This window comes from Lagopus muta, chromosome 4, assembly GCF_023343835.1.
Source record: "Lagopus muta isolate bLagMut1 chromosome 4, bLagMut1 primary, whole genome shotgun sequence".
Taxonomy (NCBI): Eukaryota; Metazoa; Chordata; class Aves; order Galliformes; family Phasianidae; genus Lagopus; species Lagopus muta.
In genome coordinates, this window is record NC_064436.1 from 12,590,794 (window position 1) to 12,617,715 (window position 26,922).

The 26,922-nt window shown below is 36.5% G+C and overlaps 2 protein-coding genes across 8 annotated transcripts in view; one reads left to right on the plus strand and one right to left on the minus strand.

The window, feature by feature from the left end:
* The window catches only part of EDNRA (endothelin receptor type A), a 28,540-nt gene extending 5,579 nt beyond the window's left edge, over nucleotides 1-22,961 (plus strand). The window contains exons 3-8 of the mRNA XM_048942657.1: nucleotides 6,828-6,955; nucleotides 13,467-13,665; nucleotides 17,380-17,532; nucleotides 19,582-19,715; nucleotides 20,087-20,195; nucleotides 21,927-22,961. Coding sequence (XP_048798614.1) covers nucleotides 6,828-6,955; nucleotides 13,467-13,665; nucleotides 17,380-17,532; nucleotides 19,582-19,715; nucleotides 20,087-20,195; nucleotides 21,927-22,067 — 864 coding nt within the window. The 3' untranslated portion in view covers nucleotides 22,068-22,961. The remainder of the gene's footprint in view (nucleotides 1-6,827; nucleotides 6,956-13,466; nucleotides 13,666-17,379; nucleotides 17,533-19,581; nucleotides 19,716-20,086; nucleotides 20,196-21,926) is intronic.
* TTC29 (tetratricopeptide repeat domain 29) overlaps nucleotides 1-26,922 on the minus strand; it is a 365,054-nt gene that overhangs the window by 320,582 nt on the left and 17,550 nt on the right. The gene's annotated exons all lie outside the window — the stretch shown is intronic.

A 26,922-nucleotide genomic window follows, 5' to 3' on the forward strand; every position in this document is an offset into this window, starting at 1 on the left:
GCTAGAACATCCAAAATTATTTACTTAAAAATTCTCATATGCAGCCACCTTGTTGTATAAAGTTAGCTGCATGTGTTTTGAAACATGGGTGTGTATGTAGCATTTATAGTGAGTGCTATCACTTTTGCTAAGAAATTATTAGTTACAGGACAATTTTCAAGTTACCCATTCAGTAATATGTCATTAGATTATCATTAGATGTCATTCCTATTTATACCTCAAGAGATCCTCAAATCTGTGGCACCATTTAGTTCCCCTAGCTGAGTGATAACATAAAGGATGGTGACTAGAAGTACAACCATCTGAAGACAGTATTGACAGGAGGAAAGAGTCCATGATTCTGTTATGCAATTAACAATGATGTGACAATTAAAAAAACAAAACAAAACAAAAAAACAGGAAAAAGAAAAAAAGAAAAAAACAAAGAAATTACATAATTGATGTCAGATACAGCCACAGATTTTTGCCATTTTTATCCCCTGTACTATACGGTAGACTCAAGAATTACCACTTACTTTCTCCAATTACTGTAATTATATGGTGGATTCCCCTTAGCAATTTGTTAAATGGACTGAGATGTTAGTAATATTCACTAGCCTCCTTTGAAGATATTCTGAATATATTTAAGTCCCATCAGGCTTAATTACCTCTAGTATATTCGCTTATAGGATCAAATCAATATTAAAATTTGTAACAAATGAGCTTTACTAGAAGGATGCCAATTATAAATCCAACCTAATGGACTGAACAACTCATTCTAACACAATTTCATTTTCAATCACACTTACAGAAACCGGACCCAAATAGTTTTCTCTTAATGCAAAACATACAAATCTCAGATATTCACGATATCAAACCATGAAGCCTCCAAATCAGTGGCAATTACTTATTTTCAGCGAAAAGGAGACTGGGAACTATAATACTTTGTGGTGCTATAGAGGCAAGGTTAAGGCACTGAAGAATAGAGAGTTTCATACTTCCTTTTCTATAATTAGGTGACACAGCACAACCCTGAAAGCTGCTGCGTCACCCACATTACCCATCACTGCCACTTGCAGAAATAAGTTAAGTTTGGACTTCATGTATGATGGTTTATTTAGGGGACTACCTTCTATGAAGAATCTAGCCAGATTACTAAGGCAGGAAGAGCAGACCATGTCCATCCTGGTTGTACTAGACCTTTGGAAAGCCCTTACAGCTGCTGCTATCACTGGCTAGTTTAGCTAGCTTCTCTCCATAGAAAAATCTCTCTTGCTTCTGAAAGAGAAAGTTTCCTGAGCTCATGAAGCTAGTAACATTCTAGGTCCAGGTTCTCATCTTCACAATGTCAAAGTTCAGCATTAAAGAAGTTACTGAGAAGCTTTGAGCAGTCTCCACTTTCATTTTTATGAAGAAAAAAAAAAAAACAAAAAAAAAACAACCAAGAACCCCAAAGCAAAAAAACAAACAAACAAAAAACCAAAACTTTCTAAATGAATTCTACTTACTGAAAAGGAAACTACATCAGGTTTATGTTAAATTTATCATCTTAAATCTTAATATTCTTAACTCTTTAAGTCATCGTATTATAGAAAAGTAAATGAAACAAATAAGCCAGTTTTTAACCTGTTTGATTTTTACATACTTTTCCTTAATTATTTTACCAGTATAACATAAAAGACATCTACCCAGAAAAAAGCATGAGCGTCCACTTTTCAAACAGCTCATCACAGTATTGCTTTCTTTAACAAACTACATTTTCTTATTCATGTTTATGTTTACACTACAGCGTCAATGGCTTCTAAATCTGAGTGGTTCACCTAGAACTCTATGAAGTTAAATGTAAAAGTTAGCTGTCAGTAAGCAGATATTTTCAGCCATAAAGGAAGACTTAGCTCAGGCATTCTTAGTCATGAACACTTTTCAACATCAGAGCAAATGCAGGAGCATTAGAATCATCTCCTCTAGATCACAAGTTATTTGGGTTATCTGACTGCTTTCACTGACAGAATATTATACACAAACAATGCTGATAACCAAGTGTTATGGTTTTATGATTTTTGGTTACTGATATTCCACATCATAAACCATTCCAACCCATAAACCGTTGACACCAAAGATAGCAGGAGGGATTCTGTATACTAACTGAGCAAGTGACATCCACAGTAGTTATAGTTTTGTGCTGAAGTAGCGCAAGGACAAGCCCATAGCAAATCACTATGCACATAAGCACATCTTGCAGTACATATTTCTGAAGAAGAGGAGCACAGCTTGAGAAACAGTCTTAATTAAAAGGATGGGAAGTTAGCCATCAGCACTAAACAACCAGAAAAAAAGAACAAATTCTACTCCGTAAGCAGCACAACATCACAGGGAAGATGTCTAGAGTTTTCTGGAATGCTTTGCTGCTAAGTAGATTTTCGTAATAAATATAAAAATCTTAAAGAGAATGCAAAAACTAGAATTTATGGTTTTCACCTGTTAAGTGAGACAGAAAACTCTCCTTCAAAATCGAGGCTTTTTTTTCTGGGGCTCTTCAAGCATGATTTATTTTCCCCTGTATAAAAACTATACATTACTTTCCCCAGATGCCTAAGTGAGAGAAAATGATTGCTCATTTTCACTCAGCTGAGTAAAGTGGCAGAATAAGCTATAATAGAACAATAGAGGAAAAAATGTCTTGGAAGTTACTCCAGCATCCCCACAAAACCTTTCTTTCTTCCAGAAGAAACAGTCCACCTTGAAACCCCCTAGAAATTGGAAAGATGACCGCTATTGATTTTTACCAAAACTAAGAATATATTTCCTGCAAAGAACAGCAGAAGAGATAAAGTTTGTCTTCATGCTTTTAGGTGTAAGCAAAATGCTAATAGATAACAAAGACAGTAGAAGCCTGAACTATTGAGTCACCTCGATATTCTCAGTGTTAGTCTTGTGTCCTGCACTACCAAAATGTGTCCTGTTCTCCTCTAATTTTCCCATACTCAATGCCCTTCCAAAGTTGAGGACTTTCACCCCAGCAGTGTCAAGAGCAAACAGTGGGAATACTTAGAGGCAGTATTCTCTCTCCTTTACCCTTACAGCTCTCCTCACGTGCAAAGTGGTAGAACAGAGCTGAGGCATATATCTGAAGTGTGAAGCAGTCCTAAAGTAGAAATGGATGAGTGTCCTCCTGCAGTGCAATTCTCTTCAGGGCACAGGGTTTGTAGAAGGAAGAGAAAGACTTAAAAGGATGAATTTTTGTGCTGTGAAGTTTCATAGGAACATGAAGGGTCCTGGCTGAGTCATTAAATCAAAATATTGCAACCAAAATACTACAAGCAGAAACACTTCTTTCGAATCAATGAGTCTTACACATTGGAGACCGGAACACTTCAGTCAGAATTAACATCTTTTGTCACTTAATGTCATTAAGTCAGTATCCTCTTGGATGCTTCTATGTGCAGTCAGATTCCACCTGAATTCCAGCTGAAACAGCAGATACAATATTTGGCCCATGCCTTGAAACTGACATACCTAACTGTAGATGACCATTTAAGACAGAGCTGCATTTGCACAGCTCAACATTTCCTACAGGAAACATGACAAAATCCCATGCGATATGACTCATATTTCATTCTGTGCTATGTTGCAAGGAAAGGACATCACCCAAGAGTACACTAATTTTATAACTCCTACTGCACAGTTAGAAGATGATGGCAGCTTATACAACTAAAAGTCAGAAATTTGCTGTTCTGGACCCTGTACCCATCATTGCACAAGCTGAACAGAAATCAGGGAATAAAAAAGAGTATTTCAATTTGTCCTACTGAAGACACAGCTGAAACTTGACTGCCAGAGTTGTGCCATCAGAATCACCAAGCACTTGCAGCTCATGAAAGTCAGGAGAGTATCCAACACAGGAAAAAGATCTGGGAAACAGATCTCATCTATCTGCACAGCAATGATGCCAAGCAGATGCAGGAAGAAAAGGAAGATGCTAGAGCACTAGTATGTAATTACAGCAGAAAGAGGTGGATATACTAAAACTTTTGCTTTCAACCTCAGTGCCATGAAGAAGAGAAAGAGGACATGTTAAAACACAGTTGTTGAACGAAAGCAGGTTTTAGAGAGTCATTTCACAACCAGCATCCAACCCAGTCCATCTATTTTGGGATGAGTTTCAGGGTCACCAACTGCCTTTAAACACACATTATCAGCCTAGAATTAGATAAACATTGGATGCATATGAGCATGTGCTGATAAATGCTCACGTGGTTAGATTATAACATTCTCTCTTTCAGACTATATATAAGTTGCTAAGGATGCACAGTGGGACTTTATCTGTGTTTTGTATATCATCTAGCATGCTAACAGCGGTTAGAAAATAGCAGCAGCAGTAGAATAAAATCAGCTGAGTGACATTTAAAAATCACTGCAAAGGAATGTTCTCAGCACTGCTGTCTTGTTTGTTTCGAGCTGCAGCATTGGGGCAGAGAGGCCACATAAAGGAGCAGAAAAGAGGGGAAACTGCAGCTTTCTGGTCACTTTACTGAGGGCTTTTTTTTTTTTAAGACTGTTGAACCTTGAAATTTTGGTTCTGATTTCAGTGTAAAAATATGCTGTGGACTATATTCTTTTCTGGTACAGGAATTGCTCCACAGTTGAACCTTATGAAATACTCTTAGGTTGCAAATACACAAGGGGAAAAGTGTACTTCCTTTGCCTCAAGTCTTATTTTGAAAACTCTGAGATTTTTTGAGCGGGGTTGCAAAAGCAGAATCCATTTGACCAATTCATGGGGAACTAGGATACAAGTTAGGATAACCAGCCTGATTCCTCCTATCCTTATGGCTTAAGAGAAAATGTAATCTGCTAGAATTTTTTCCTCCATTTTGTTTGGATATTAAAACATGCAAAAGCACTGGAAGAGCAAAGCAAGCAGGCCCAGTACTGTATCTTAGTAAATCAGAACTGATTCAGTTAAATTTCTGTGTCTAAGTTTTTGTTCAAAAGGAACATGCTACTTCCCTCTGAAGTTTCTACTTTCTGCTAGAGTAGAAGAGAGGGCAGTGGACTTGTGTTGATGCAAAAATTAGGAAACCACTGACTAAAAATATCTAGAGAAGAAAAAAGCTGGCACCTGATTCAAAGGGAAGATGCATAGCCGATGTGGAATGATAATGCAGGATATGTATGGAAATGATCTCAAAAGTCAAGCAACTTGATCCTGATCCTAGTGATTTTGATTAAAATCAACTTGAAAAGAATGTCTAATGATTTGGTACTGGCGGTACTTCAATTACTGGAAAAGTGTAAGAAACAAAAGGAATAAAATACTTTTCATCTTAAAAAAGGAGAGCTTCCTGGGGTTCAGGGAAGATGTGTACATGCTGAAACTGTCATAAAGCTTCCCAGTGAGGAGTAATAGCTAAGTGAACCTTTTTCAAGTACAACACTTCTTTTTTTGAAGATAATATTTGCTTTGTAGTACCAGTTTCATGGTCAGTACAAAGTCTTGTTCATTTCTATTGCTGATGATAAGCTACACAGTCAGTGCACACAAATTCAGGGCTGTTTTCCTGTTGCCACTTGAAGTGTGATTTATAATGATAAATCAGTTTTGGGGCTCTTTATAACAACTGTTAAAGACCAATAAAAGTCTGCTAGAACCTCTTTCCTTGGCAGTGACACTTAGTTTTCATTCAATGGTTCCTGAAAACCACACACATTTTAACCAAACCCAGATACCAGATGATCACTAACTATTGAGAAAGTGAAGCTGAAATTCCATGTGACTAAAACTGGTGGAAATCCACTTTGGATTCAGATTGGTCTTTCTTTCTCTAACAGTCTTTCTGCAGCCCCTGACATTAAATATAGATTCATGCAAGATTTTCTGGCAAAAAGCAAAAATATGCTTTGAAAACATTTGTTCTATAGTTGCCAATCCATCCAGAAGATAATTCTACTGGAGCTTTCAATGTGTTTCACTCAGTTTGTACAGATAAAACCAAAAGAACAGTTCAACAGCTTGCAAACAATCTCATTACATTCATTACTGAAGGTACTGACAGTAGTGAAATCTTCAATTCTACTGATCTATTAACTATCCTCTGGTACAAGGGGATTTGCTTTTGTTAAATAAGATTGGCCTAAACTGGAAGACCACTGCAAAGATGGTCCCATTCTGTGTGCAGTGGTACTGATACCAAATAAGATTCTCAGCTCTCCTTGAGAAAGGAGAGTTCTCAGTATGCAAGAAAAAAACTATACTGATCTAAACTCTAGTCACCCATTCACATCCTTCCAATAGATGCCTTTCTGTTACCATGTCTGATGCTAGTCCTTTAGAACGTAATATGGAACTAATTGTGTATGTACGCTATTTCCTCCACACTCAGTTAAGAAACTGGCAGTGAATACTGACGTGACTTACGCAGAAGTACATTTACATTGACAAGAATCTACTTGCATGTAAACATGAGAATTTGGCTCTGAGGTCTTTTATTACGAACTATGAATTATGCTTTGAATGCTTGGTTCTAGGATGTGCTAACTGCAACCACTTCCGATGGGGTTGAGTTAGGTTTTCACTATTAAATGCTAGTGGATGAAGCACATCAACAAAACATCTTTTATCAATACAAGCACAGAAGGTCAACACTTCAGCTTACATTTTCACAGCATTCATTTCATTTTCTACAGCAGCAGTTACTTCCCAGACTCATTCAGCACTACAGATATCTCTGAGGTATGAAAAACTCAAGATTACAATGATTAGGTTTAAGACAAGAAAGAATTATACTTGTTACATACTTGCTAAAGTATTGTTCAAATATTCTGATTATTTTTTATCTTTCCTTTAGCTCCTGGCTCAGAAGTGGCCTTTTGGAGATTCTGAATTTGGGCAGTTTCTTTGCAAATTCCTTCCCTTTATACAGAAGGCATCAGTGGGAATCACAGTCCTTAATCTCTGTGCACTTAGTGTGGACAGGTATGGTATATTTCACACTTTGGACAGACAATGTAATTGGGATTTCAGTCAGTATTCAATCTTTTTTGCTTTCATATGACACTGTTTCATATTTGAACAGGATCATAAGCTTTAGACTTAAAAATAGTTTTTCAAATCATTAGCACTATACTACAATCACAGCGTTTATTTTTATAACTCATAAAGCCAATTGAATTTATTGAAAAATATACCAGAAATCTGCTCTGATATATTGATGTTGGTAGTTTGAAAATTAATGTTTCATTTAAAAGGGTCTAAGAAGGTACATAAATATTATGGGAGGAAAACAGCTCATTATTACTTCATGCTTTTTTATGTATACATGTTAAGCAATAGTAGAATGAAAATTCACTTCTCTTAAATCTCTTCATTTTTACTGGTCTTGAGTTAACTTGATGAAATTCTAGTCTATAGCAATTCTGAAACACTGATAAATCCCCTCTGCACAATAACACAGAGATGCAAAGATAATTGAAAAATATTAGTTTGATTGTATATGAAAATTCGATATACAAGCTTTACAATGAATGAGAACTTAGTAGTATCTATACCCAAAATACATTTTACACAAATAAATACAAATTACATTACATGTAATAAATTCCTTATTACATTAGTAACTCATTAAATGAGCTCATTAGCTCAGTAGAAACAAACTCCTCAAGTAAACGCTCTGTTTCTTTAATAAGTCTGAAAATTGTAAAAATAATTCTACTTCTCAAACAATGTCTGCTCAGTATAAAATACAACGCCAAAGACTACTCTAGATCAAACACATATGAAACTTAAAGTTTGTTCACAGAATTCTCACCAGTGCAGCTCACCAACATTTCACTAGCTATAGTCCTATGACTATGCACATTTTTAATAATTGGAACTCAGCTGAAGCTGTCTTTTTGTATACGAATCTATTTCTATAAGCAATCTTTTGCTAATCCTTACAAGAATCAAGTGCTATTTCTATTTGAGTATAAAATCTTGTATGTGATCAGACTTAGACTGCTTTATTTCATCTAAACTGCATACTTCACCAAGGACTTACTCTTTATCAGCTGATACTACTGTAATACACACCTACAAGAACATGTGTTAGAAAACAGGTATGCATAGCCAGTGTCTTGTCGTGGCTAACACAAAGTGAACCTGGGTTAAATTGACATTAAAGTAGGATCTGAAAGCACCTTAAGCAAATTACATTAGGCAGCGGAGCATCAGTCATAGTCACAACACAAAATTCTACATCAGCTATTACATACCTTTTAATAAAGAAAATGAGTAAATATAGACTTGTGAGCTGCTACAGCAGGACTGTTCCTGGTCTATGGGCTACTTCTACATGTTGTTTTTATTCTTTTGCCATAGAAAAGCTCCTGCAAATGACATCATTTACAGCTAGTTTGTGTGCCTATGTATGGGATTGCATTCCGCAGTATAGAAATAGATGGAATCAGTTGCTATAATTAACTCAGAGCTTTATAGCTTTGATAATTGTTGACTCCCTAGCTCTCATTTGTAGACCACAGCCTTGATTTAGAACGTTTGCTCTTTCCTAAAGGGACTGCTCCCCTTGTTAACTGCATGCTACTGAAACTCTACTCACTATTAGTTCCCCCTTACACAGAACAGCTTGCTCTAACAGTGTGGTAAAATTAACTGTATATTCCCAAGGGAAACAATGTCCACTTACACATGATCTCAAGAGGATGGCAAAAAAACACCAAAAGAGTCATCATCTTTCAGAGAAAGTTCACATTTATTTCAGATGCCTCTCAGGCATTTTTAAACTCCAGGTCATGAGGATGATGATAGTTTGACTTATTTCTAAACAGTCCCTGACTGCGATGAGGAGAAAGGATATTATCCTTCCTGAACTTTTGCTTATATCTTAGACATAACAATTTTGATGAGAAGATGGTTTTAAGAAGAGTCAAGATAAGGATATCACGTCATAAATAGACACTCTCACTTCTTCTGCACAGAAAATTCATAGGACACTCAGCTTAGTTGCTTTCATCTGGACCAACTTCCAGTGAGTGTAGTAGATAGTCAAGATTGCAATACCAAAGAAAAGCAACATAAGCCTTACTATATTAAGAGATATTAGATTAATATCAATATATTAACAATTCGTAATTTTAATTTTTTTTAATTATTAACTTATATTGCAGTCAACACACAGTGAGCTATCTTCAGAATGAGGAACTGCTGTTATCTCTAGGAGCAAAGAGGAATAGATCAGTATCAGCAGAGGCACAAAATGCTAACCTCGAGAGTAACCACTTCTCATGTACTTGATCAAATATTGAATGACTTTTCTACTGCTTTTCTCCTTTTATAAAGGCCTGGTATGACTTGCAGAACCGATATACATTGTACTAGTGGGTCATTAGATCATCTAATTTTAATGCAGTCAAAAGAAATGAGGAAACAAAGTCACTTTCTCCAAAAGACAACAAGTTGAGAAACGATTGGCTACGGAAAACTTACAGGCCATGATTTAATTTTCATATGCTCCTTGATTTCATTTCACAAGGCCCACAGCACATTCTCTTTTCCAATTGTGATTAGATTCCACTATGGTAAAAAGAACTTCCAAAATATTCCAGAAACAAATCTAAGTCACAGCTGAAAACATAAGCTTACAGCTTTAATGAGGCTAACACTGAAAGGCTAATTAGAGTTCAGGAACTATTTTTTATCAAGGAATGGTGAAATCATGGAGAGGGTGTAAAAAAAAAAAACCAACAAAAAAACCAAATTATTCAGAGGCCTTACAGATCTCAGAAATGATACTGAAGAAGCCACTTCAATATTATGTCCAAGTTCTGAAATACAGATGATGCATCAGTTATTCCTGAGCTCTTTAGCTCTGCAAAAAAAGATATAATGTAAACCTATTAATCAAAGTTTCAGCCAGACATACCCAATGAAAATAAATTACACGTGAGTGAATTGACTATAAGAAATCACAAAGAAAAGGTGAAGGTGCGTTGCTTTTAATTTTCTCAGGTCAAGACAAGATGCCATCTGTAACACACGCTTGAAAGAAGTTATAGCTGGGTAGGAGTGCAAAGAATTCAGTTTTATGTAGTGTAGATACTTCATGATGCAATAATCTCTTGTCCTCAAATACTGTGCATCTTTGAATACAAGTAGCAGGATAGCCTGCAGGATCCATGAAAAGCAAGCTGGAATAAATAGACCAGAATGGAAGAAAAGAAAAGAGAGGAAACAGAGAGGAGGGAGCAACTGAAGGGCACAATATACTCAAGTTGACAGCATATGCATGAGCAGTAAAAAACAAAACAAAAAAAGAAGCCACAGCACTAAACATGGAAAAGGAAATGACATGGAAAAGAGCTGAACACTTTAGACAAGGTTGGAAAGAAAAAGGAAACAAACTAAAAAAATAAAATAAGATAAAGTAAATTTTAGATTGAGGAATTAAATTTATTTCAGTTCCCTGGCAGACATCCTATATTATTTTTTTTTTTAAATGGGAGGGAAATAAACCCAGCAGTATTTTCCCATTCTTAATTATGGGATCTTTGTGCCTATACAAAGATTATGCAAATAATAAAACCTACCGAACACCCACTTGAAACATTTTACTACCAGAGTTTTTGAAATCACTGTTACAGCAATAAGCAGTGACCAAGTAATTGCAGGTTAGTACATACTCAGGAAATTCTGATCTAATTAGTAAGCTGCTTATCCTTTAGCTGAAACCATTCATAACATTTTTCAGTCAGCAGTTCCCATTTGCTGGTTATTTGAAACGTGAACTAAAAAAAAAAAAAGACAAGATGTATGATCCAAACCCTTGCTGCTGTGCACGCTGATCTTCTCCTGTTCAAAGCAGACGTAACTTGAACAGAACAGGTACAAAAAAAATTCAAGAATGAAAAGAATTAGATTCACGACTTACAACTTCTTTGTATTCATTTACATAGCTGCACAGGCAACACAGCACAAAAAATTATTTCTTATTTGAAAAAAATGTAGTCCACAGTCTCGTATTTAAGAATATCATTCAAGGATGATGGGACAGTACCATGCACTGCAGCTGACTGAACTGATTGCAAGGTTGCCAGTCAGCAAAGAATAAACTGCGCATTTGCTGCTCTATTTTCAAAGTTTGCTTAGTACAAATACTGAGTATTTTTGGGAATACTCCATAGAATATTGCATTTAGTAATTAAAGTTAAAATTTGATATTTGATGAAGTGAAATATAAAAAGATCACTAATTATTCCAAATTTAATTTGTGTTTTAATATAAATATGTGAGAAGATCTGATGATAAAAATTATTCTCTCAATTATTTTAGCATAGCTTGTTTCAATAATCTCAGAATAATACCATTCTCATAGACTTCCTCTATGTGAGTAAATTATTGTCTCCCTCCTGAGATCTTTTAGGAGATAAAAACAAAAACCTCTAAATGTATTAATTTGCAAATCCACAATACATTAGTTTGCTTTGGTGTGTTCAAAATCTTTGTAAATACCCTTCAATTAAAATGTCGCACTAAGAATCTGTTTCTAGTGCACCTGTGACTGTGCTGTGTATGATCTTACCATAACTCTCAAAGTCAAGGATTCAAATCTGCTTACTGCAACCATTTTAACATACACTTTCCAGTGACGTTCTGTAATAATGCCTTCTGAAGACTTTACGAGGGCCTGATCTTGCATTTCTGCATCTTTTTCCTTCTAATGTAAAGGATACGTGGGATTTAATTAATGTGTTTCACCCTGATAATGAGCACAATTACAAAGAAATAAAAGGGGGAGAGGGGAGTGGTGACACAGGAAATCAGAAGAAATGCTGTGTATGTGAACCTACAATGTTAATCTAGTATTTTGATTAGAGAAGAGGTGTGGTTGCTGTTAATAACAATAGCCTATGCCCTACACCCTTCACCAGTTTTATCCCATCAGAAGGTCTTCACTGCTTCATTTCAGAAATTCAAACTCCAGCCATTCTCAGTACAAAGCGCCTTAACCCAGAGTTCTCAGCTACTCTTTTCCTTCAACTCCTGCCATCCTTAAGCCCATATCAACACTTTGACTTCCTGCAATCATAATTCTCTCTCCTCAGCTAAAGACTAGTTCTACTAGAAGCCCATGTAGCATTGTAATTCAAAATGAGAAAGTGCTATTACTTCGTGAAAATAAACACAGTTTAGAAATTGTGATATTGCCAATGACAGAAGGCTCTCCAAAACGCTTTTCAGATTATTACAAAAACAAAACTGGTGTTTGTTCTTTCCATGACTTTTAGATGGTTATCTTCGCTAAATTTCTGGAAAGGCTAAGTAACTTGTTTGCTGCAGCTATGAGAAGATAACAATCAAATCCGCTACTGAAAATTTAATTTATGGACTGATATGTCCATAAATTAAAGACTTTACTACATTCCTATCAGTCTTCTCTCAATAATTTTTGAACCTTTTGATCAAAGCTGACAGAGAGGTTGAAGTTTCAAAGCTTATAAATTCCTACAAGATCCTTGAAATCTGGCAGAAAAGTAGAAGTGAAAGACCTGCTCAGTTCCCTTAATGGGAGAAAAGCCGCAGCCTGTAACAAGAATCCAGCATGTGAGGGACAGGGAAGGGAAAAAGGGGAAGAGGAAAAGGGAGAATGTTGCAAGTGCACTTGCTATATTTGAAACTTTTTAGAATTTTTACTTTTTATGTGAGTTACAAGCTGTTGCATTCATACAGCAAAGCTGGTTTCAGTAATTCTAGACTTTTTGTGCCGTTGTGTTTTACTTTTTTTTAAAAACAAACAAACAGAAACTTAGAACCTAGGGGATAAAGTTGTGGAGAAAACTGCTACTTTTGGTATGAACACCCTTCTTAGCCACACTCTTCATTTTCTCATAAGAAAGGTAATGCAGGGGCTGAGATTACTGCCAGAAGGATATAACTCTGTTGTAGTCTAAGGCCAATATAGAACGTGCCTCATAAAAACAGTATTTTAGCACTGTGTAAATAAATACATTTTCACATGATGAACAGTATTTTAACAATATTTCACTGGATGCCAAGCTGACCACTTTAGACAGCACTGCTGTTAAGTTGAGGTAGCCAAAGATTATAGTTGCCTTACATTTTTATAACAGCTACTGCATTAGAAATTGTTTTCTGCTGTAACATCACCTGAGCTAGCATAAAATACAATCTGCCCTCACAGACCTTGCCTACTTTAATTAGTAACCACAAGAACAGTCCGTACAGTAGAATGCCATACAATCATGTGCCTTAGCCTAACAATTGCATCCAACTCTTTACTATCCACTCCCTGATGTGCTCTACTGGGTATCCTGGATGGCTGGACAGCAGAGTTCTTGGAGTAGGCAAGAAGAACAAGCAATATAAAGTTACAATGCCAGCTTTGGGATTTTACTTCATATATCAAACTGATGCAAAATGTTTGAATTTGAGGAAGAAAAAAAGATCAGAAATTAATGCCTGTCTCTTGCAGGTATAGAGCAGTTGCCTCCTGGAGCCGCGTTCAGGGAATTGGAATCCCTATGATCACTGCTATTGAAATTTTCTCCATTTGGCTTCTGTCTTTTATACTGGCTATTCCAGAAGCCATTGGTTTTGCTGTGGTACCTTTCAGATACAAAGATGAAAGTTATGTTACCTGCATGCTCAACCCTACAAATAAATTTATGTTGGTAAGTAACATCTTTTCCTCTCTTTATAAATTAGACACTTAACATGCACTTTGTTAATCTGTTAAGGTGCAAAATGTATTCTGATACGTATTGGTGCAAAGAGGGTCTTTGGTCTACAGGTATCAGCCCTCTGCTTTCATTCAGATAATATCAAATGTGACTTTACAACATCATTCACTGCTAAGGATTCTTAATAAAGAAATCTGCAATTAGGGCCTAATTATAGAACAACCAAGAGTGTCACAGCCCGAGGAGGCATTGTGTTTCCAGGTATAACACAAAGCTCTAACTTCATTTTTTCCTACTAAAACACTTGTCCAAAATCAGAGAATAATCCCTTCATTTATCATAAATTACAGTTATGAAATTGACATATGTCCAACCTAGGTAGCTGTGGCACTGTTAGCTGTCACCCAAACACTGCTACTCAAGAGCAAGAGAAATACTCAAGTACACACCAGGATTCTTAGGCAAATTTCATAACCCTCCGCCTCTGTACTACTGCACTTTTCCAGTTGCAAATATCCACATTAGCTTGTTCAAAGCACGTCACAGGAGCAGTCACTACAGAGTTAACCCATCTACTGCATGGAGGAATAGGGAGTTTCTGCTTGGTCTTACCCTTAGAAAAAGGAAAAGAAACACCTTCTTCGCTGTAAACCCAAGGAAGGGCCATTCTTCATTCACAAATTAATTTTTCTTAGAAGTAGCAAAAAAAGGATTTGTTATGTTTCGTTGCAGGTAATGCAAGGTCTTGAAGGAAACTCCACAGTTTTCTTGACCCAGAATATTTCATGACAAAACTGTTTTCCGTTTTCAAATGCCACATACTTGTACTTTTACTGGATCTTGGGCTAGATCCAATGTAACCTCACGTGGCTTGGGTTAGAACTGAGAAGGGTGAGGCAAATGAAACGAGGACATGTATAAAAATAAATAATTAGCATATAACATGTATAAAATAAACAATAAATAAAAAGGGTGCAGGAATTGTGTTTGTCAGTAGAATATCATCAACTTTGGCAGGGTTCCACAGGCTGCAGGGATGTCAGAAGCAAGAGAAGACAAAAGCAAATCTCTAGTGGAAATAATACAGGTGAAGAGAAAGTGAAACTGTTCAGAACTTGTACTATATTTCTTAACTGCACAGACAACATGGCTTGCAGATAGTTAAAAGTATGCTTTACTGCAGCGAGTGTAAGTCTGTGCATTTTTAATAGCAACTTTTCTCCACAGTTGTGGTTGGACAATCTGTACTTCCTCTCTCCCTGAGAAAAATGTTTTATGTTTTTCTCATCCCGTTTCTCCAAAGCACAGTAGTTCAGGTCCCACATAGGCACAGTAATGATTATTTTTCTGTTCCTAATGGACTTAGTAGAACGGCTTGGCTTGTTTTGCATATTGGCAGGAATTAGTATCTTTTATTTGCTCAGAATAATTCAAATATCTAAATCACTCCATGCCAGTTTGATTTTTTAAGGATATAAATCAGCATTTAGGTTCAAGCTGAGAATAAATGTTGGATGCATCAGTCAAAAAAAGTGTTGTGTTTCAATGCAATCCAAGCAAGTAGAAACAAGAGATTAAAATGGAAATATTTTAACCTTAAATATATTCACTAACACAAACATCAAATAAGCAATTACTGAGCTTAGGGGAAGGTTTATGATTAACTTTTTTTTTTAATAGGTTAATTTATTCAATTTTAAAACTATTCTTGAAGGACTATAAAGGTTCATGCTAGACCATGATTCCCTAGAGGCTGAGTGCACTAGGAAACTTGTTTAAAATGCACATTTCCTGTAGAAAACTAGTTCCATGTGGGCTTTCAAGACAAACAAAAGAATGCCTAGTTCTCTTAAATCAACCCAGTTTTGTGCTTTGATGTAAGCTTTGACAAAGTCAGATTCCATAATTAACCATTTGCAGACATTTCTGTGTAGGATTTGTTACTTCATAGTCAGGTTTTTGTACAGAATTTGTGTATTGGTCAGGGTTGTGAAACAGGACTGTGAATGCATTGGCTGACATGCAATACTCATGAAAGCTGGTTAACAAATGACAAAACTTATTCCTTTCAAACATAGTGTGGATTCACACAGTATGCATTTTACTGTACTGCCCAACTAATATGCTTCTAATCTAACCCGTAGGAATTTCCCACAGAACGGGCAATTGCTCCATGTATTTGTAATCCTTTTCTCTGCAGGAGGAGTGGTAATTAGATTTCCCCTCAGTACAAACTCTTAAAATACGAGGCATTTTGCTTTCTGCTTTTTTGCTGGCAGAAACTCAGGTCTCAGCTGGGAAAATGCAGCCCTAGAGGAGTGTGTAACTATGCATTAGACTGCAGCCCCTCCTCATGCAGGGATGAGGTTACAATAAGGAGGAAGAAAGAAGCTAATGAGCACAGTTCAAGATGCCTCTAGAGCAGGGCTGTGGCCTAGATACCTCAGCATACTCTAAATTAACAAGCTTAGTAAGCAGACAACTGTTGGGTTTATATGGAGACAAATAAAAGCCATTTCCTTTTTCCTCAGTAAATCAAGTCTCTGATGCAACTACAGCAGACTAAGAAACGAACACTACTAAATACTAAAGATTATTGCATTGCATTTGTTTCCTTCATCTTTCAAAGTTTAGTGCCTTTCAGTTTTAAATGTAAACAAGATGTCAAAGTTTGACTTCTTCAAACAGGATCTGTATAATCCTCAGTTATTAGCATTTTGACATTTGGTGTGGGAACCATCATGTTACAAGAGCACATCCGCTAGGAATAAACAAGCTTGAGGAAAGATCAGGAGAAAGAAGGTTCCCTTTTACACAGTCATCTCAGTGACTAATAATGTAGAGACAGGAAGTCTTTAGAGTCGTATGTCAGTGCACAATTTTGGCTGTGCATGAAGTTTAAGAATTAAGATACAATAATGTTTTTAGCCTGAAAATAGCCTACAGAAAACAATAATTTTAAATATTGTTTCAAATATGCTGTTTCCCATAGTGCATAAATTATTAACTTAAAACACAACTAGCATTTAAATTACACAGGCAAATATGGATACTCTATCAGTTCCTTCTTCAGGGTCCTGTCACAAAAGTCAAATGGTGTGCAAGGCACGTGAAGGGTTAAAAGTAACTGTACCAATAGAAGACACCAGTCCTAAGCTTTGCATATATCAAACACCTACAGAGAGGCTTCTATCAGCCCTACATATAAACAACCAACTACCAGCGCTTTCACTGATAAGGAAAGGTGGCTAAAGTTACAAAGCACTTTGAATTTTCCTTTTTTGGAATAAGAGCAGAAGCTGCAGAGGTAAATGGCATTTGCTGAGACAGGAATTTAGAGATATTTGTTATCTCACACTCAGTGTCTACATTGCTTGTACATCATACTGAAGTTGGAGCTGAACTCCTTTTCTTGAGTAAGTATAAAGCTTCAGAAAACACAATCAAAATTAATTTCTTCCCATACAAGACAGATTGCAACAAGGGTGTAGGCAGATTGTCACTGAGGTAAAAATAAATGTTTACAATGCCACAATTCACATGTTGATGTTGGTCCGAAGTATATCCAACTGATAAAGTTTACATAATTTAGGGCCGTTCGCAAATAGACACATACAAGCATACTAACTTTCCATTTCCCGTATCTTTGTGGTACTTTCTATTGAATCATATAAAAATACTTTCTCTTTTCTTTACCTTATCTAGTTTTACAAAGATGCAAAGGATTGGTGGCTGTTTGGCTTCTATTTCTGCATGCCACTGGCGTGTACTGCCATCTTCTATACGCTAATGACTTGTGAAATGTTAAACAGAAGGAATAGCAACTTGAGAATTGCTCTCAGTGAACACCTTAAGCAGGTAAATATTAGGACCACCAATGTTTGAAAATACTATTCTTCTGTCTTTGGGTTAATTTAGAAATGTTTCTATGTTTGAATAAGTTACAGAAATAGGACGTGAGGGTGTTGACTATTTCTGATGTTAAGGTATTCAGTCCATCCTGGAACACAAGACTAAATCGTAACATAAGGAGATACTAAAGGCAGCTCAAGAAAGTAATTGGTGTATTTCTTTTCTTAAGAAAGTGTGATGGTCGTGTTCTCCCGTTCGTTAATCTTTGTAACTACAAAGATTTTAAAATAAATTTTTTCTTGCCTCATTATTACTACATGAGTCCTTCCTACTTTGGTGCACTTTGATATGCAATTTTAGGTTCATATGAAAAGCCGCTCTAGAATAACTTAGTTTAGAATAGACATTTTTTTCAGTCTTACTGCACTGTGGCAGTTACTATTGCTGTAGCTTCACTGCTTTGAAAAGCGCAGTAAGACTAGGACAAACAAATGATCACAAAGTCACTCACAGAACCGTCAGTTCTCACTATGATGTTTTTGCAGCACTGTCTGATTTTTCATTCCTAACTGAAATTTAAAAAACCTGTAATTTTTTCTCTGCAGTTAGTCAGACAAGAGGGTATAATATTAATTTCAGCCCTTCAAATTCGACTTTGTTCCAAATTCCACATTTACAAGTATGAATCCCTAGAGCAGTTCTCTCTAGCTGAGCGAGATCTTTCAGAGATTCCTTCTCTGCTGCCACATTTCAGAACAGAGCAAATCAGAAGGATCTTTGCCTTTCTCAGATTTTCCACCTTCTCCCCCTTATCAGACCCTAGGACTCACAATTCAGCCCATTCGAGGGCCACTCAAGACTACTCTACCCATTAGAAAGACAACAGTATGCTCAAGGGAATCTGCCCCCCAGCTTTCACAACTGGATAAGCAGTGCCAGCACACTAGTTGGACTGGATCCTGGAGGATGAATTTATGCCTCTGTTTACCAGTACTCATCCCTTTGTCGCTTTTTGTCCTTCTTTCTTTCTTCAGTCTTGTCCACATTATTTTCCAGTTACGTTTCTTCTATTTTGATAACAACTGCTTTATAAGAAAGAAGAAACACTAATAGCACCTAATGAGACTTGCTCATACATTCAAGATTCTTAATAACAACCTCAAAATGCTTACTCCTGTCACATTACAAAGACAGTTCTAGAAGTGGTATTCTTATCCCCACTTAATCCTCTTTATCAAATCCACACCTGCCAAAGAACACTGGTAGACATCGCCCAAAATCCACTAACACATCAGTAAATCTTGAAAGTTGTGTAAAATATCCATTAAATATATTTTTTTTCCTAAGCATTGAGATTAAGCTGTAATACAGACATTTCTGTAATTTTGCTTGTAGAAAGAATCCGTAAGAACATCAAGATCACATTGCAAGGATAACAATAAAATTATAATACTGTGCAGTACCCTTCTATACGACAGGATGTGTACCAAATATAAGATATCATGGAGAATGATATCCTGACTAGATACATTGTACAACAGAACTGTTATTGCCAATTGATTTGGGTGCCTTGAGTTTACAAATTACTTCACATTAAGAGTTACCTGAAAGTGTTTTTATCAAATAGTAGTTATCTCAGTTTCCATCATACACGAAAAAAATTTCCTAGACAGTATGTATGTTTTTAAAGAAAGAGATTTATCTGATAAACTGCCAGAAAAGTAGTCCACTGGAGAGGAATAAGAAAGACTGGAAAAGCTGTCAGGTTTTGGCATGCTCAGCAGTGGATATTGTTAGCCTAACAACTACTAAGTCCTGACAATGCCCTGTATGCTCCAGCTGTGCCAGTTTCAGAGATGAGAAGGTAATGTAGAGGACTGCCAGAGTTAAATACAGAGCAAGACTCATTAAAAAAAAGTTCAGAGGCATCAGGTGGTCTGGAAGCTGCACTTTCCTTGCATGCTTATCTAAACAATTTAACTTTACTGCTAACATCACTACAATCTCTTATCAGTATGAACTAGACACTAAATCATTGTTATCTTATTTTTCTAGCGCCGAGAAGTCGCAAAGACAGTTTTCTGTTTAGTAGTGATATTTGCTCTTTGCTGGTTCCCCCTCCATTTGAGCCGAATTTTGAAGAAAATGGTATACAATGAAAGAGATCCCGGCAGATGCGAACTGCTCAGGTACTTCATTTTCCATATCAGTAACTTATTTATACTCAAAAAATACATCATGTCATATATTTGAATATTATGTGAGAAATGTCACTGTACATGCAACTTCATTTTATGATTTTTCAACTACACCCATTTTCAGGTGGATGTTCTTACGGCATAGCATAATTACAGTAAATACTATATATATTGCCATTGTAATCTCTTTCCTGGGGCTCTTGAATTTCTGTGAGACTGCCCACTATAGGTATCTCATGGTAAAAGATAACAGAGGTGAGAAAGAATTTGTTTCTGTGACAAAAGAGATTGCAAACAGGAAAACATGTATGCTTGCACAGCATATGAAGAACGAATTTTGATTTCTTTTTTTTGTCATCTAGTTTCTTGCTGCCATTGGATTATATCAGCATCAACCTGGCAACTATGAACTCTTGCATAAACCCAATAGCACTCTATTTTGTCAGCAAGAAGTTTAAAAACTGTTTTCAGGTAAGATCTTACTGATACTATGTCCAGCTGATAAACAGTATTCAATCACTCAGCTGTTATCTTTCTTCCTCACCTAGGAGGAGAGGCATGCAAATGAATGACTAAGTTGTCACCAGCTAGCAGGTCATACTGCAGACATATAAAACTCAAAGAGGAAACTGTCCACTTTATCTGAAATGCTAGATCAGTAAATAAGTCTGACACAGTCTTCACATGTAAACAATCAGCAAGATAGACACGCTCTTGTAAGTGGTGCTTATAAGAATGTGACCTGTATATTAAATAGAATTCAGTTGATACCCTAATTCACTGCTCTAGACGAGCAAAAAGGTATTATATATACATTTATGTAGGGCACTAGATCTGACAGCAGTTAAACAATCCCAACTAAAGTTTTCAGACTTTTATATCAAAGCAGGCACTTCAGTTGACCTTGGTAAGTAAATAAACATTACGGCTTCTGCCTGCATTCTTCCAGTTCCTACACTGGAAAACATATTTTAAGGCTAAAATAACTGTGACACCATGCCTCTGCAAGGCCATAATGACAGAAGGAAAATGAGAGCAAATAGTGTTATAGGGTGGTGAGAGAGAAAAGGAAGACATAGTTAATCTGCAAAGAAAAACAAAGACAGAGCTGTACTACAATACTTTCCGAATTCAAATAGGCGACACAGAATATCGAAAACAATGTAATAAATGATCAAAGTAGGGAATACCTGTTTGTCAGGGGAGTATTTCCACATGGCTAACATGAAATCAGCTTTGGTTTTGATGGTCTCGTACTTCATTTGGGAACAGTGGAGAAGATAACATGTGTTGACCTGACATCAAGTAAAAGTAACATGGATGTTCTTCGTATCATTACTACATTTTTTTCCCTTTGCTCTTCCAAAAGAAAACTCCATCCAACAATTCTGAGTCATTTTCAGATATGATTTCATCCTTTCCAGCTTCATATTATAGCTTCCCTTTTCCTTTCTAGTACAACATGATCATTTCAGCCAATCTCTCAATTTCATATTCAAGCTTAATATTCTTCCTCTGCTGATATTTTACATCCCCACCCACACATGGATAGTACATGTATCATACGACTGGCCACATCCTTCTCCAACACTTCCTGATAATTTTGCTCAGAGAAGTTATGGATTTACTGCTATTACTGCCACTGCTCCTCTGAGGATCTAACTCTCTTCCCGTAAAGCAAAGCTTCTATCTTCATAGAGTTAAGCATTAGTTTCTGCAAAAGGACAGGAGAAAAGCTGAAGAGTAATTCCTCATCCTTTCAGGTGAGAAAAGGGGACATCCCAGCCATGGATTACCTTCTTTTTGTTTACTTTCTGTTCTTAAAGGTGAAAAACGATACAGAGCTCAACATACTCACCATCCCTTTTCCTAAACAATTTTGTCTTCTTCTAAGATGTGAGAAGAGACCTAAGTCTCTTTTCTCTCTTACATTTTATTTGAACTGCGGAGGGAAAAACCACCACTCAACTTCCACAATGTTTCCTATGAAAGCTGCTTTCAAGTCAAAGGCAAAGGACAGGCCTATGTGTAACTTTGTGCCTATAAACCATTTGCAGTCATAGGGTAAAAATTTTGCTCACATGCGCCTATCACTCACTCAGTGAGAATCCTCTGTTCATTTCAAAATAAAACGTATTGTTGGCAGTGTTTACAGAGCTGACAGATTTGTGATAACTTTTTTTTTTTCTCCCAAATTTTCAGTCATGTCTTTGTTGTTGCTGCTCCCAGTCCAAAAGTTTAGCGACTTCATTGCCCATGAATGGAACAAGCATCCAGTGGAAAAACCAAGAATTAAACAATCACAACACAGATCGAAGCAGCCATAAAGACAGCATAAACTGAATACTAAGGACTCTGACACCACTTCGGAATCAGTCAGAAAAATAACTATCACAACAAAGTTGTTTCTACAAGAAGCCTAATGAGCTAATCAATTCAGAAGTGTACATCCTCGTAGCTATCTCTAGAGTTGACAGACTATAGCTGTGATGCTTTGTGAACTGAGATCTACTGGATGGTAATTCTGTCTCTGAGAGTTATGACGAGTATGAAACCTAAAAAATGACACGACCCATACAGGTGGTTTGCTCTTCCGAACCAAGCAGAAACTATCCAGCGTTTAACTGGTACATCAGTCTTCTTACCTGATTGTCACTAAGAATTTTCACTACGGAATTCTTCTGAAAATATCTAAGTGGAACCTGTGTATATTTCCTCTCTGCCCATTTGTCTTTCAACTTCTGTTTTTGTGGTGGATATATTCCATGCACCACTACATTTTTCGTATTGTCATCAGTATTTTTACTCAGATTTATTTTGGAAAATGTTTTGTTCCACATCAGTATGTTATTTACTTATTGTAACATAAGTCATGATATCAGCTGGGCAGCTCACACTTATAGCACTTGAGTACCCAAAAATAGGAAGAAACCATACAAAAGAGTAACGACATTTGGCACTTAAGCACAGATTAATACCAAAAAAGAGGTACTAATAATGCAGTACTGCGCTGTGTTATTTATTTTAAAGCTTTGTACAAAATAAACAGTTTATATCAGAAAAATGAATAAAAGATGTCCTCAGACAGGCATCTTACAATGTGTTTTCAATTAACCTGTCATGTTAATTCGTAAACTATATTAACATATTAATCTACTTAGACTATAGCTGCTTTAAATCTGTGTCAAAATGAGTCACTGGAACACAGTGAAATATTAATAAACCTGTTCAAAGAGATCTGAGAATATGATTACTTCCATAGCAACTGTGCATAACACTACTTACACATGGTGAACAAGAAGCTACTACAGTCATAGCCAACGCAGAACTGTGGAAGTCCATAAGAGTTGGATATGCACACAGGTATTTGGTGCCATTTGCTTACAGAGGTTTTTTTGCCTTACTCTCACCACGTTCAAAGATTTTAACGAGGTTTGACAGAATTGTTAACCAAAAAATGCTGTTAATAACATATAGAAAAATTTGCTTGCATACATATAAACCAGTATTTTACTTATTTATTTCCACCTATTGTGGTTACATGGCAAGAGATTCATTGTTTGGTGTAAAAAAATTAATGGTAGGCTTATTCAGTAGAGGAATTACACAGCACGATGTCAGAAATGCGCACAAACCTGCCAGGAAATCTATAACTCTTTTGCGCCATATTAAGAAACAGTAACTGAATTTCCACAATTTTTTGGAAGTGTTACTTTTCAAGTAAAAAATATGCAGGGTTCTACCATTATTTACAAGGTCAAAATGCTAGTGCCTACAGTGAAGCCTGCTGCACAAATTTCCCAAATGTTTACATTCACACAGATCTTCTCAAGTATATTAAAAAAAAACTTTTTAACTTATTTGTTTGCTTTTGTCTCCATGCTCTATGTGTTTATAAATACATACAAAACTATGGTCATGTTATTAGCATAAATACGGTCAGCTGACAGCGCTCTGTAGCAATTCTACTGAATGCAACTCGGCTCAACTTCACTCAAAACTGTTAATCCTCAAACTGTATCAAAAATCATAGCAAATTAGTAACAATGCTTTCAATATGGAAGGCCTAATTACACGGAGTCTTTAATATCCTCACACCCTCATTGCTGAATGTATTGAGCAGATATTAAATGAAAGAGGAAAACAGACACAGGGAGTGACCTTAAATAAATTGGCACTTCATTTTCTGTAAAAGAGCCAAACCAGAAATTCAACTGCATTTAGTAATAAGTTTTTTTTTTTTTTTTTTTTTGGCCAAGTTCATAGAATGGCTTGTATTGGAAGGAATCTCAAGGATCATGAATCTCCAACCCCCCTGCCACATGCAGGGCTACCAACCTCCACACTTAATACCAGACCAGGCTGCCCAGGGCCCCATCCAACTTGGCCTTGAACACCTCCAGGAACGGGGCACCCACAGCCTCTTGGGGCACCCTGTTCCAGCACCTCATCACTCTCATTGAAAAGAAATTCCCCCGATATCCAACCTAAATCTTCCCTCCTTCAACTTTAAACCCTATCCCCTTGTTTAGCAAAAAAAGTGCTCCAACATTTACTCTTGTGCACCAAAACTACTGTAGGTTTAGTTTTGCTCTGCTGTTGCACAGAAGCTGTTTTATTCTTTGCATCCTAATAACCTTCCACAAGAAGTATCCTTCCTTACTCATCTGATTTTACAGATGTGTTTACATCCCCAGTTTGCAGTTCTTGCTCAACCAAGCCCAGCTTTTTCTATACAGAAATCTCTATTCCGCAATTCTATTTTCTGGAATCTTACAGGATTCACCTCTCAGCTCATCTTTACCTGCTATCCATACTTCATGCAGTGTTTACATTTAATACCTCCTTCATATTCATACTTCTTCCCCCTACTCCTGCTTAAAGTTGTCTCCTTCCTATTTAAAGGTTCAGTACTGTTTTCTGTTGGGCAGGAGAAGTTATTACCATGTTTTCAGTACAATTCTTGAAATTAATATTTTTACATCTTGTTCTCCACATGTCCAGATTAATTTCTTTCACTTTTTGTATTATCTGTACATCATAATTAAAATCCATTTAACTATCATCATCATATTTTTTTTAATGGACTTCAAAATTGCCAATTCTTGTCAGCATAAAATTTTACTGTTTTCTCCTACGTACAATCTCACTAGTTAAAAATCAGGCACTTCCCAGACATTTCTTTAAATTTAGAACCCAATTGCTCTTGTTTACAATATGTTTTATTTGAAACTACCTCACTAAACATTTCCCCTTTGTATACCTTATCTTTACTTCACAGATACAGCATACATGTGTTTATTAACATTTAAGTTGCATGTGTTCATTTACATATGAAACTGTGCTTTAGACCTTGCTAAATTGCCTATGTAAGAGTTTGTCCTAAATTTCACTTGATAAAACCGTTACTCGGGTTTCCTGAAAGCAGGTATATGCAGCCATCACGTTTGAATACATTTATTTTGCTTTTAATGAAGTCAGTTTTAGGTTTTTACCTGTCTATACCTTCATCTCTCAACAACAATTACGACTCCCTGGCTTAAAAGACAATTTAAAGCAAATCTGATAGAGTTTCAAAGTTACAGCAGATTTTGTGAAAATGGATGGATGGAAGAAGAAAAGCCCATGCTTTACAAAAAAGATTGCTGAAATTGAATACGTATGCATTCCATGAGTTCACATAATACAGTAGCGTTGAGAACATGACAGCTGAAAAGTTACTTTGATTATAAGTTACAACTTGTAAGGCATTTGAGAATAAAACCACCAAACACTCTTGGAAACCAGTATTCATAAGTTTGAGTGCTTGTGGAATTACTGATTTTGCTCTCCCTCTCATCATTCGCATATTTATCGCAACCTTGTTACTATATCATACGATTCTTAGAAGCACTATGAGTTTCAGTTTGAAAGGAGGATGGTACAAATCCCATGCATTTCTACACTTAGATCTCTGTCAAATGTCCCTGAGTCAAAGTAAGCATTTTTGTTAAAAGAAACACACTTGAACTGCATGGCAACACTGCCTGGCAAAATCTCTTTCCAACTATCAGTTGTGCAAAGCTTGGCTTAGTAATGGATGCACATAAGCTCCCCTAAGTTGTTCTGCTTCCCACTAGGTGCTCAATCGCTGGTTCAAGCCACGACTTAGCATTTCCACAAGGGAAGATAATTACATATTTACAGAACAGAAGTAATCACCAAGTTGCATAGGAAAAAAAAAAAAAAAAAAAAAAAAAAAAAACAAACAACAAAGCAAATGAACAAAAAACAGGTTTGTCTTAGCTAAGAAACACACTCCAAATGTGGAGAAAGAAGATAATAGAAAACTGTAGGTCACATTCACTTTCTCCAAATGCATATGAAAAGACCTCCAGTATTCCACCTAGAATCAACTTTTTGTCCTGTACATATATATACACCTGCTTCTGAAATGAACTGTTGCTGGAGTCACAGCTTTGCACTATCATGGGCTACCATTGCTTTTGTTACCTCTTCATCTTTTTAAAAACAATGCTAAATTCTTAATTCTTTTGGAACCTTAACAATACAGGACTGTGGCTCTTTTCTGCCAACCATTCACTAGCAAGCACTCAAACAAGGCGGGAGTCACAATAGAATGCAGGAGTTCGGAAGGAAACTTTGGTTTTAGGCTTTCCCAGGAAAGCCCATCAGCCCCCGACCACTGCCAACTTGACACAGCCAAATTCACTGTCTACAGAGCGATTTCTTTGTAACTACCCAAAAAGCCTATCCATACCCTAACTTTACATGTCCTTTACATGCCTGCTGCAGTTACGCAGACCAGTTTTACTGCAACAACTGCACACTGAAATCAATGGGGGTACATACCTCAGAAATACAGAAATGTTATACAGAGGAATCACAGAATAAATATTTACTAATGCAGGTACATAGCATGCTGTATTTCTGGAGCATTGACATATACAAGAGCAAAACACCTCTTTGGGGGTGTGCCCTGCTGACTTCGAGTGAAAATCCTTGCTATTCTACTGCTACACAGACCTCTGGAATGTGCCTTTCAGAAGAATTTTATCTTCTGTAGCTGATTTTACACTTAGCTGTTCTAAGGATGTATTTTGTGGCTTTGGGAAAACAGTTAACTCCAACTAAATGCTGCATGAAGACATCACATACTTCCATTCCCACTCAGAAGTTTTTGTCTCAAGTACAAGCA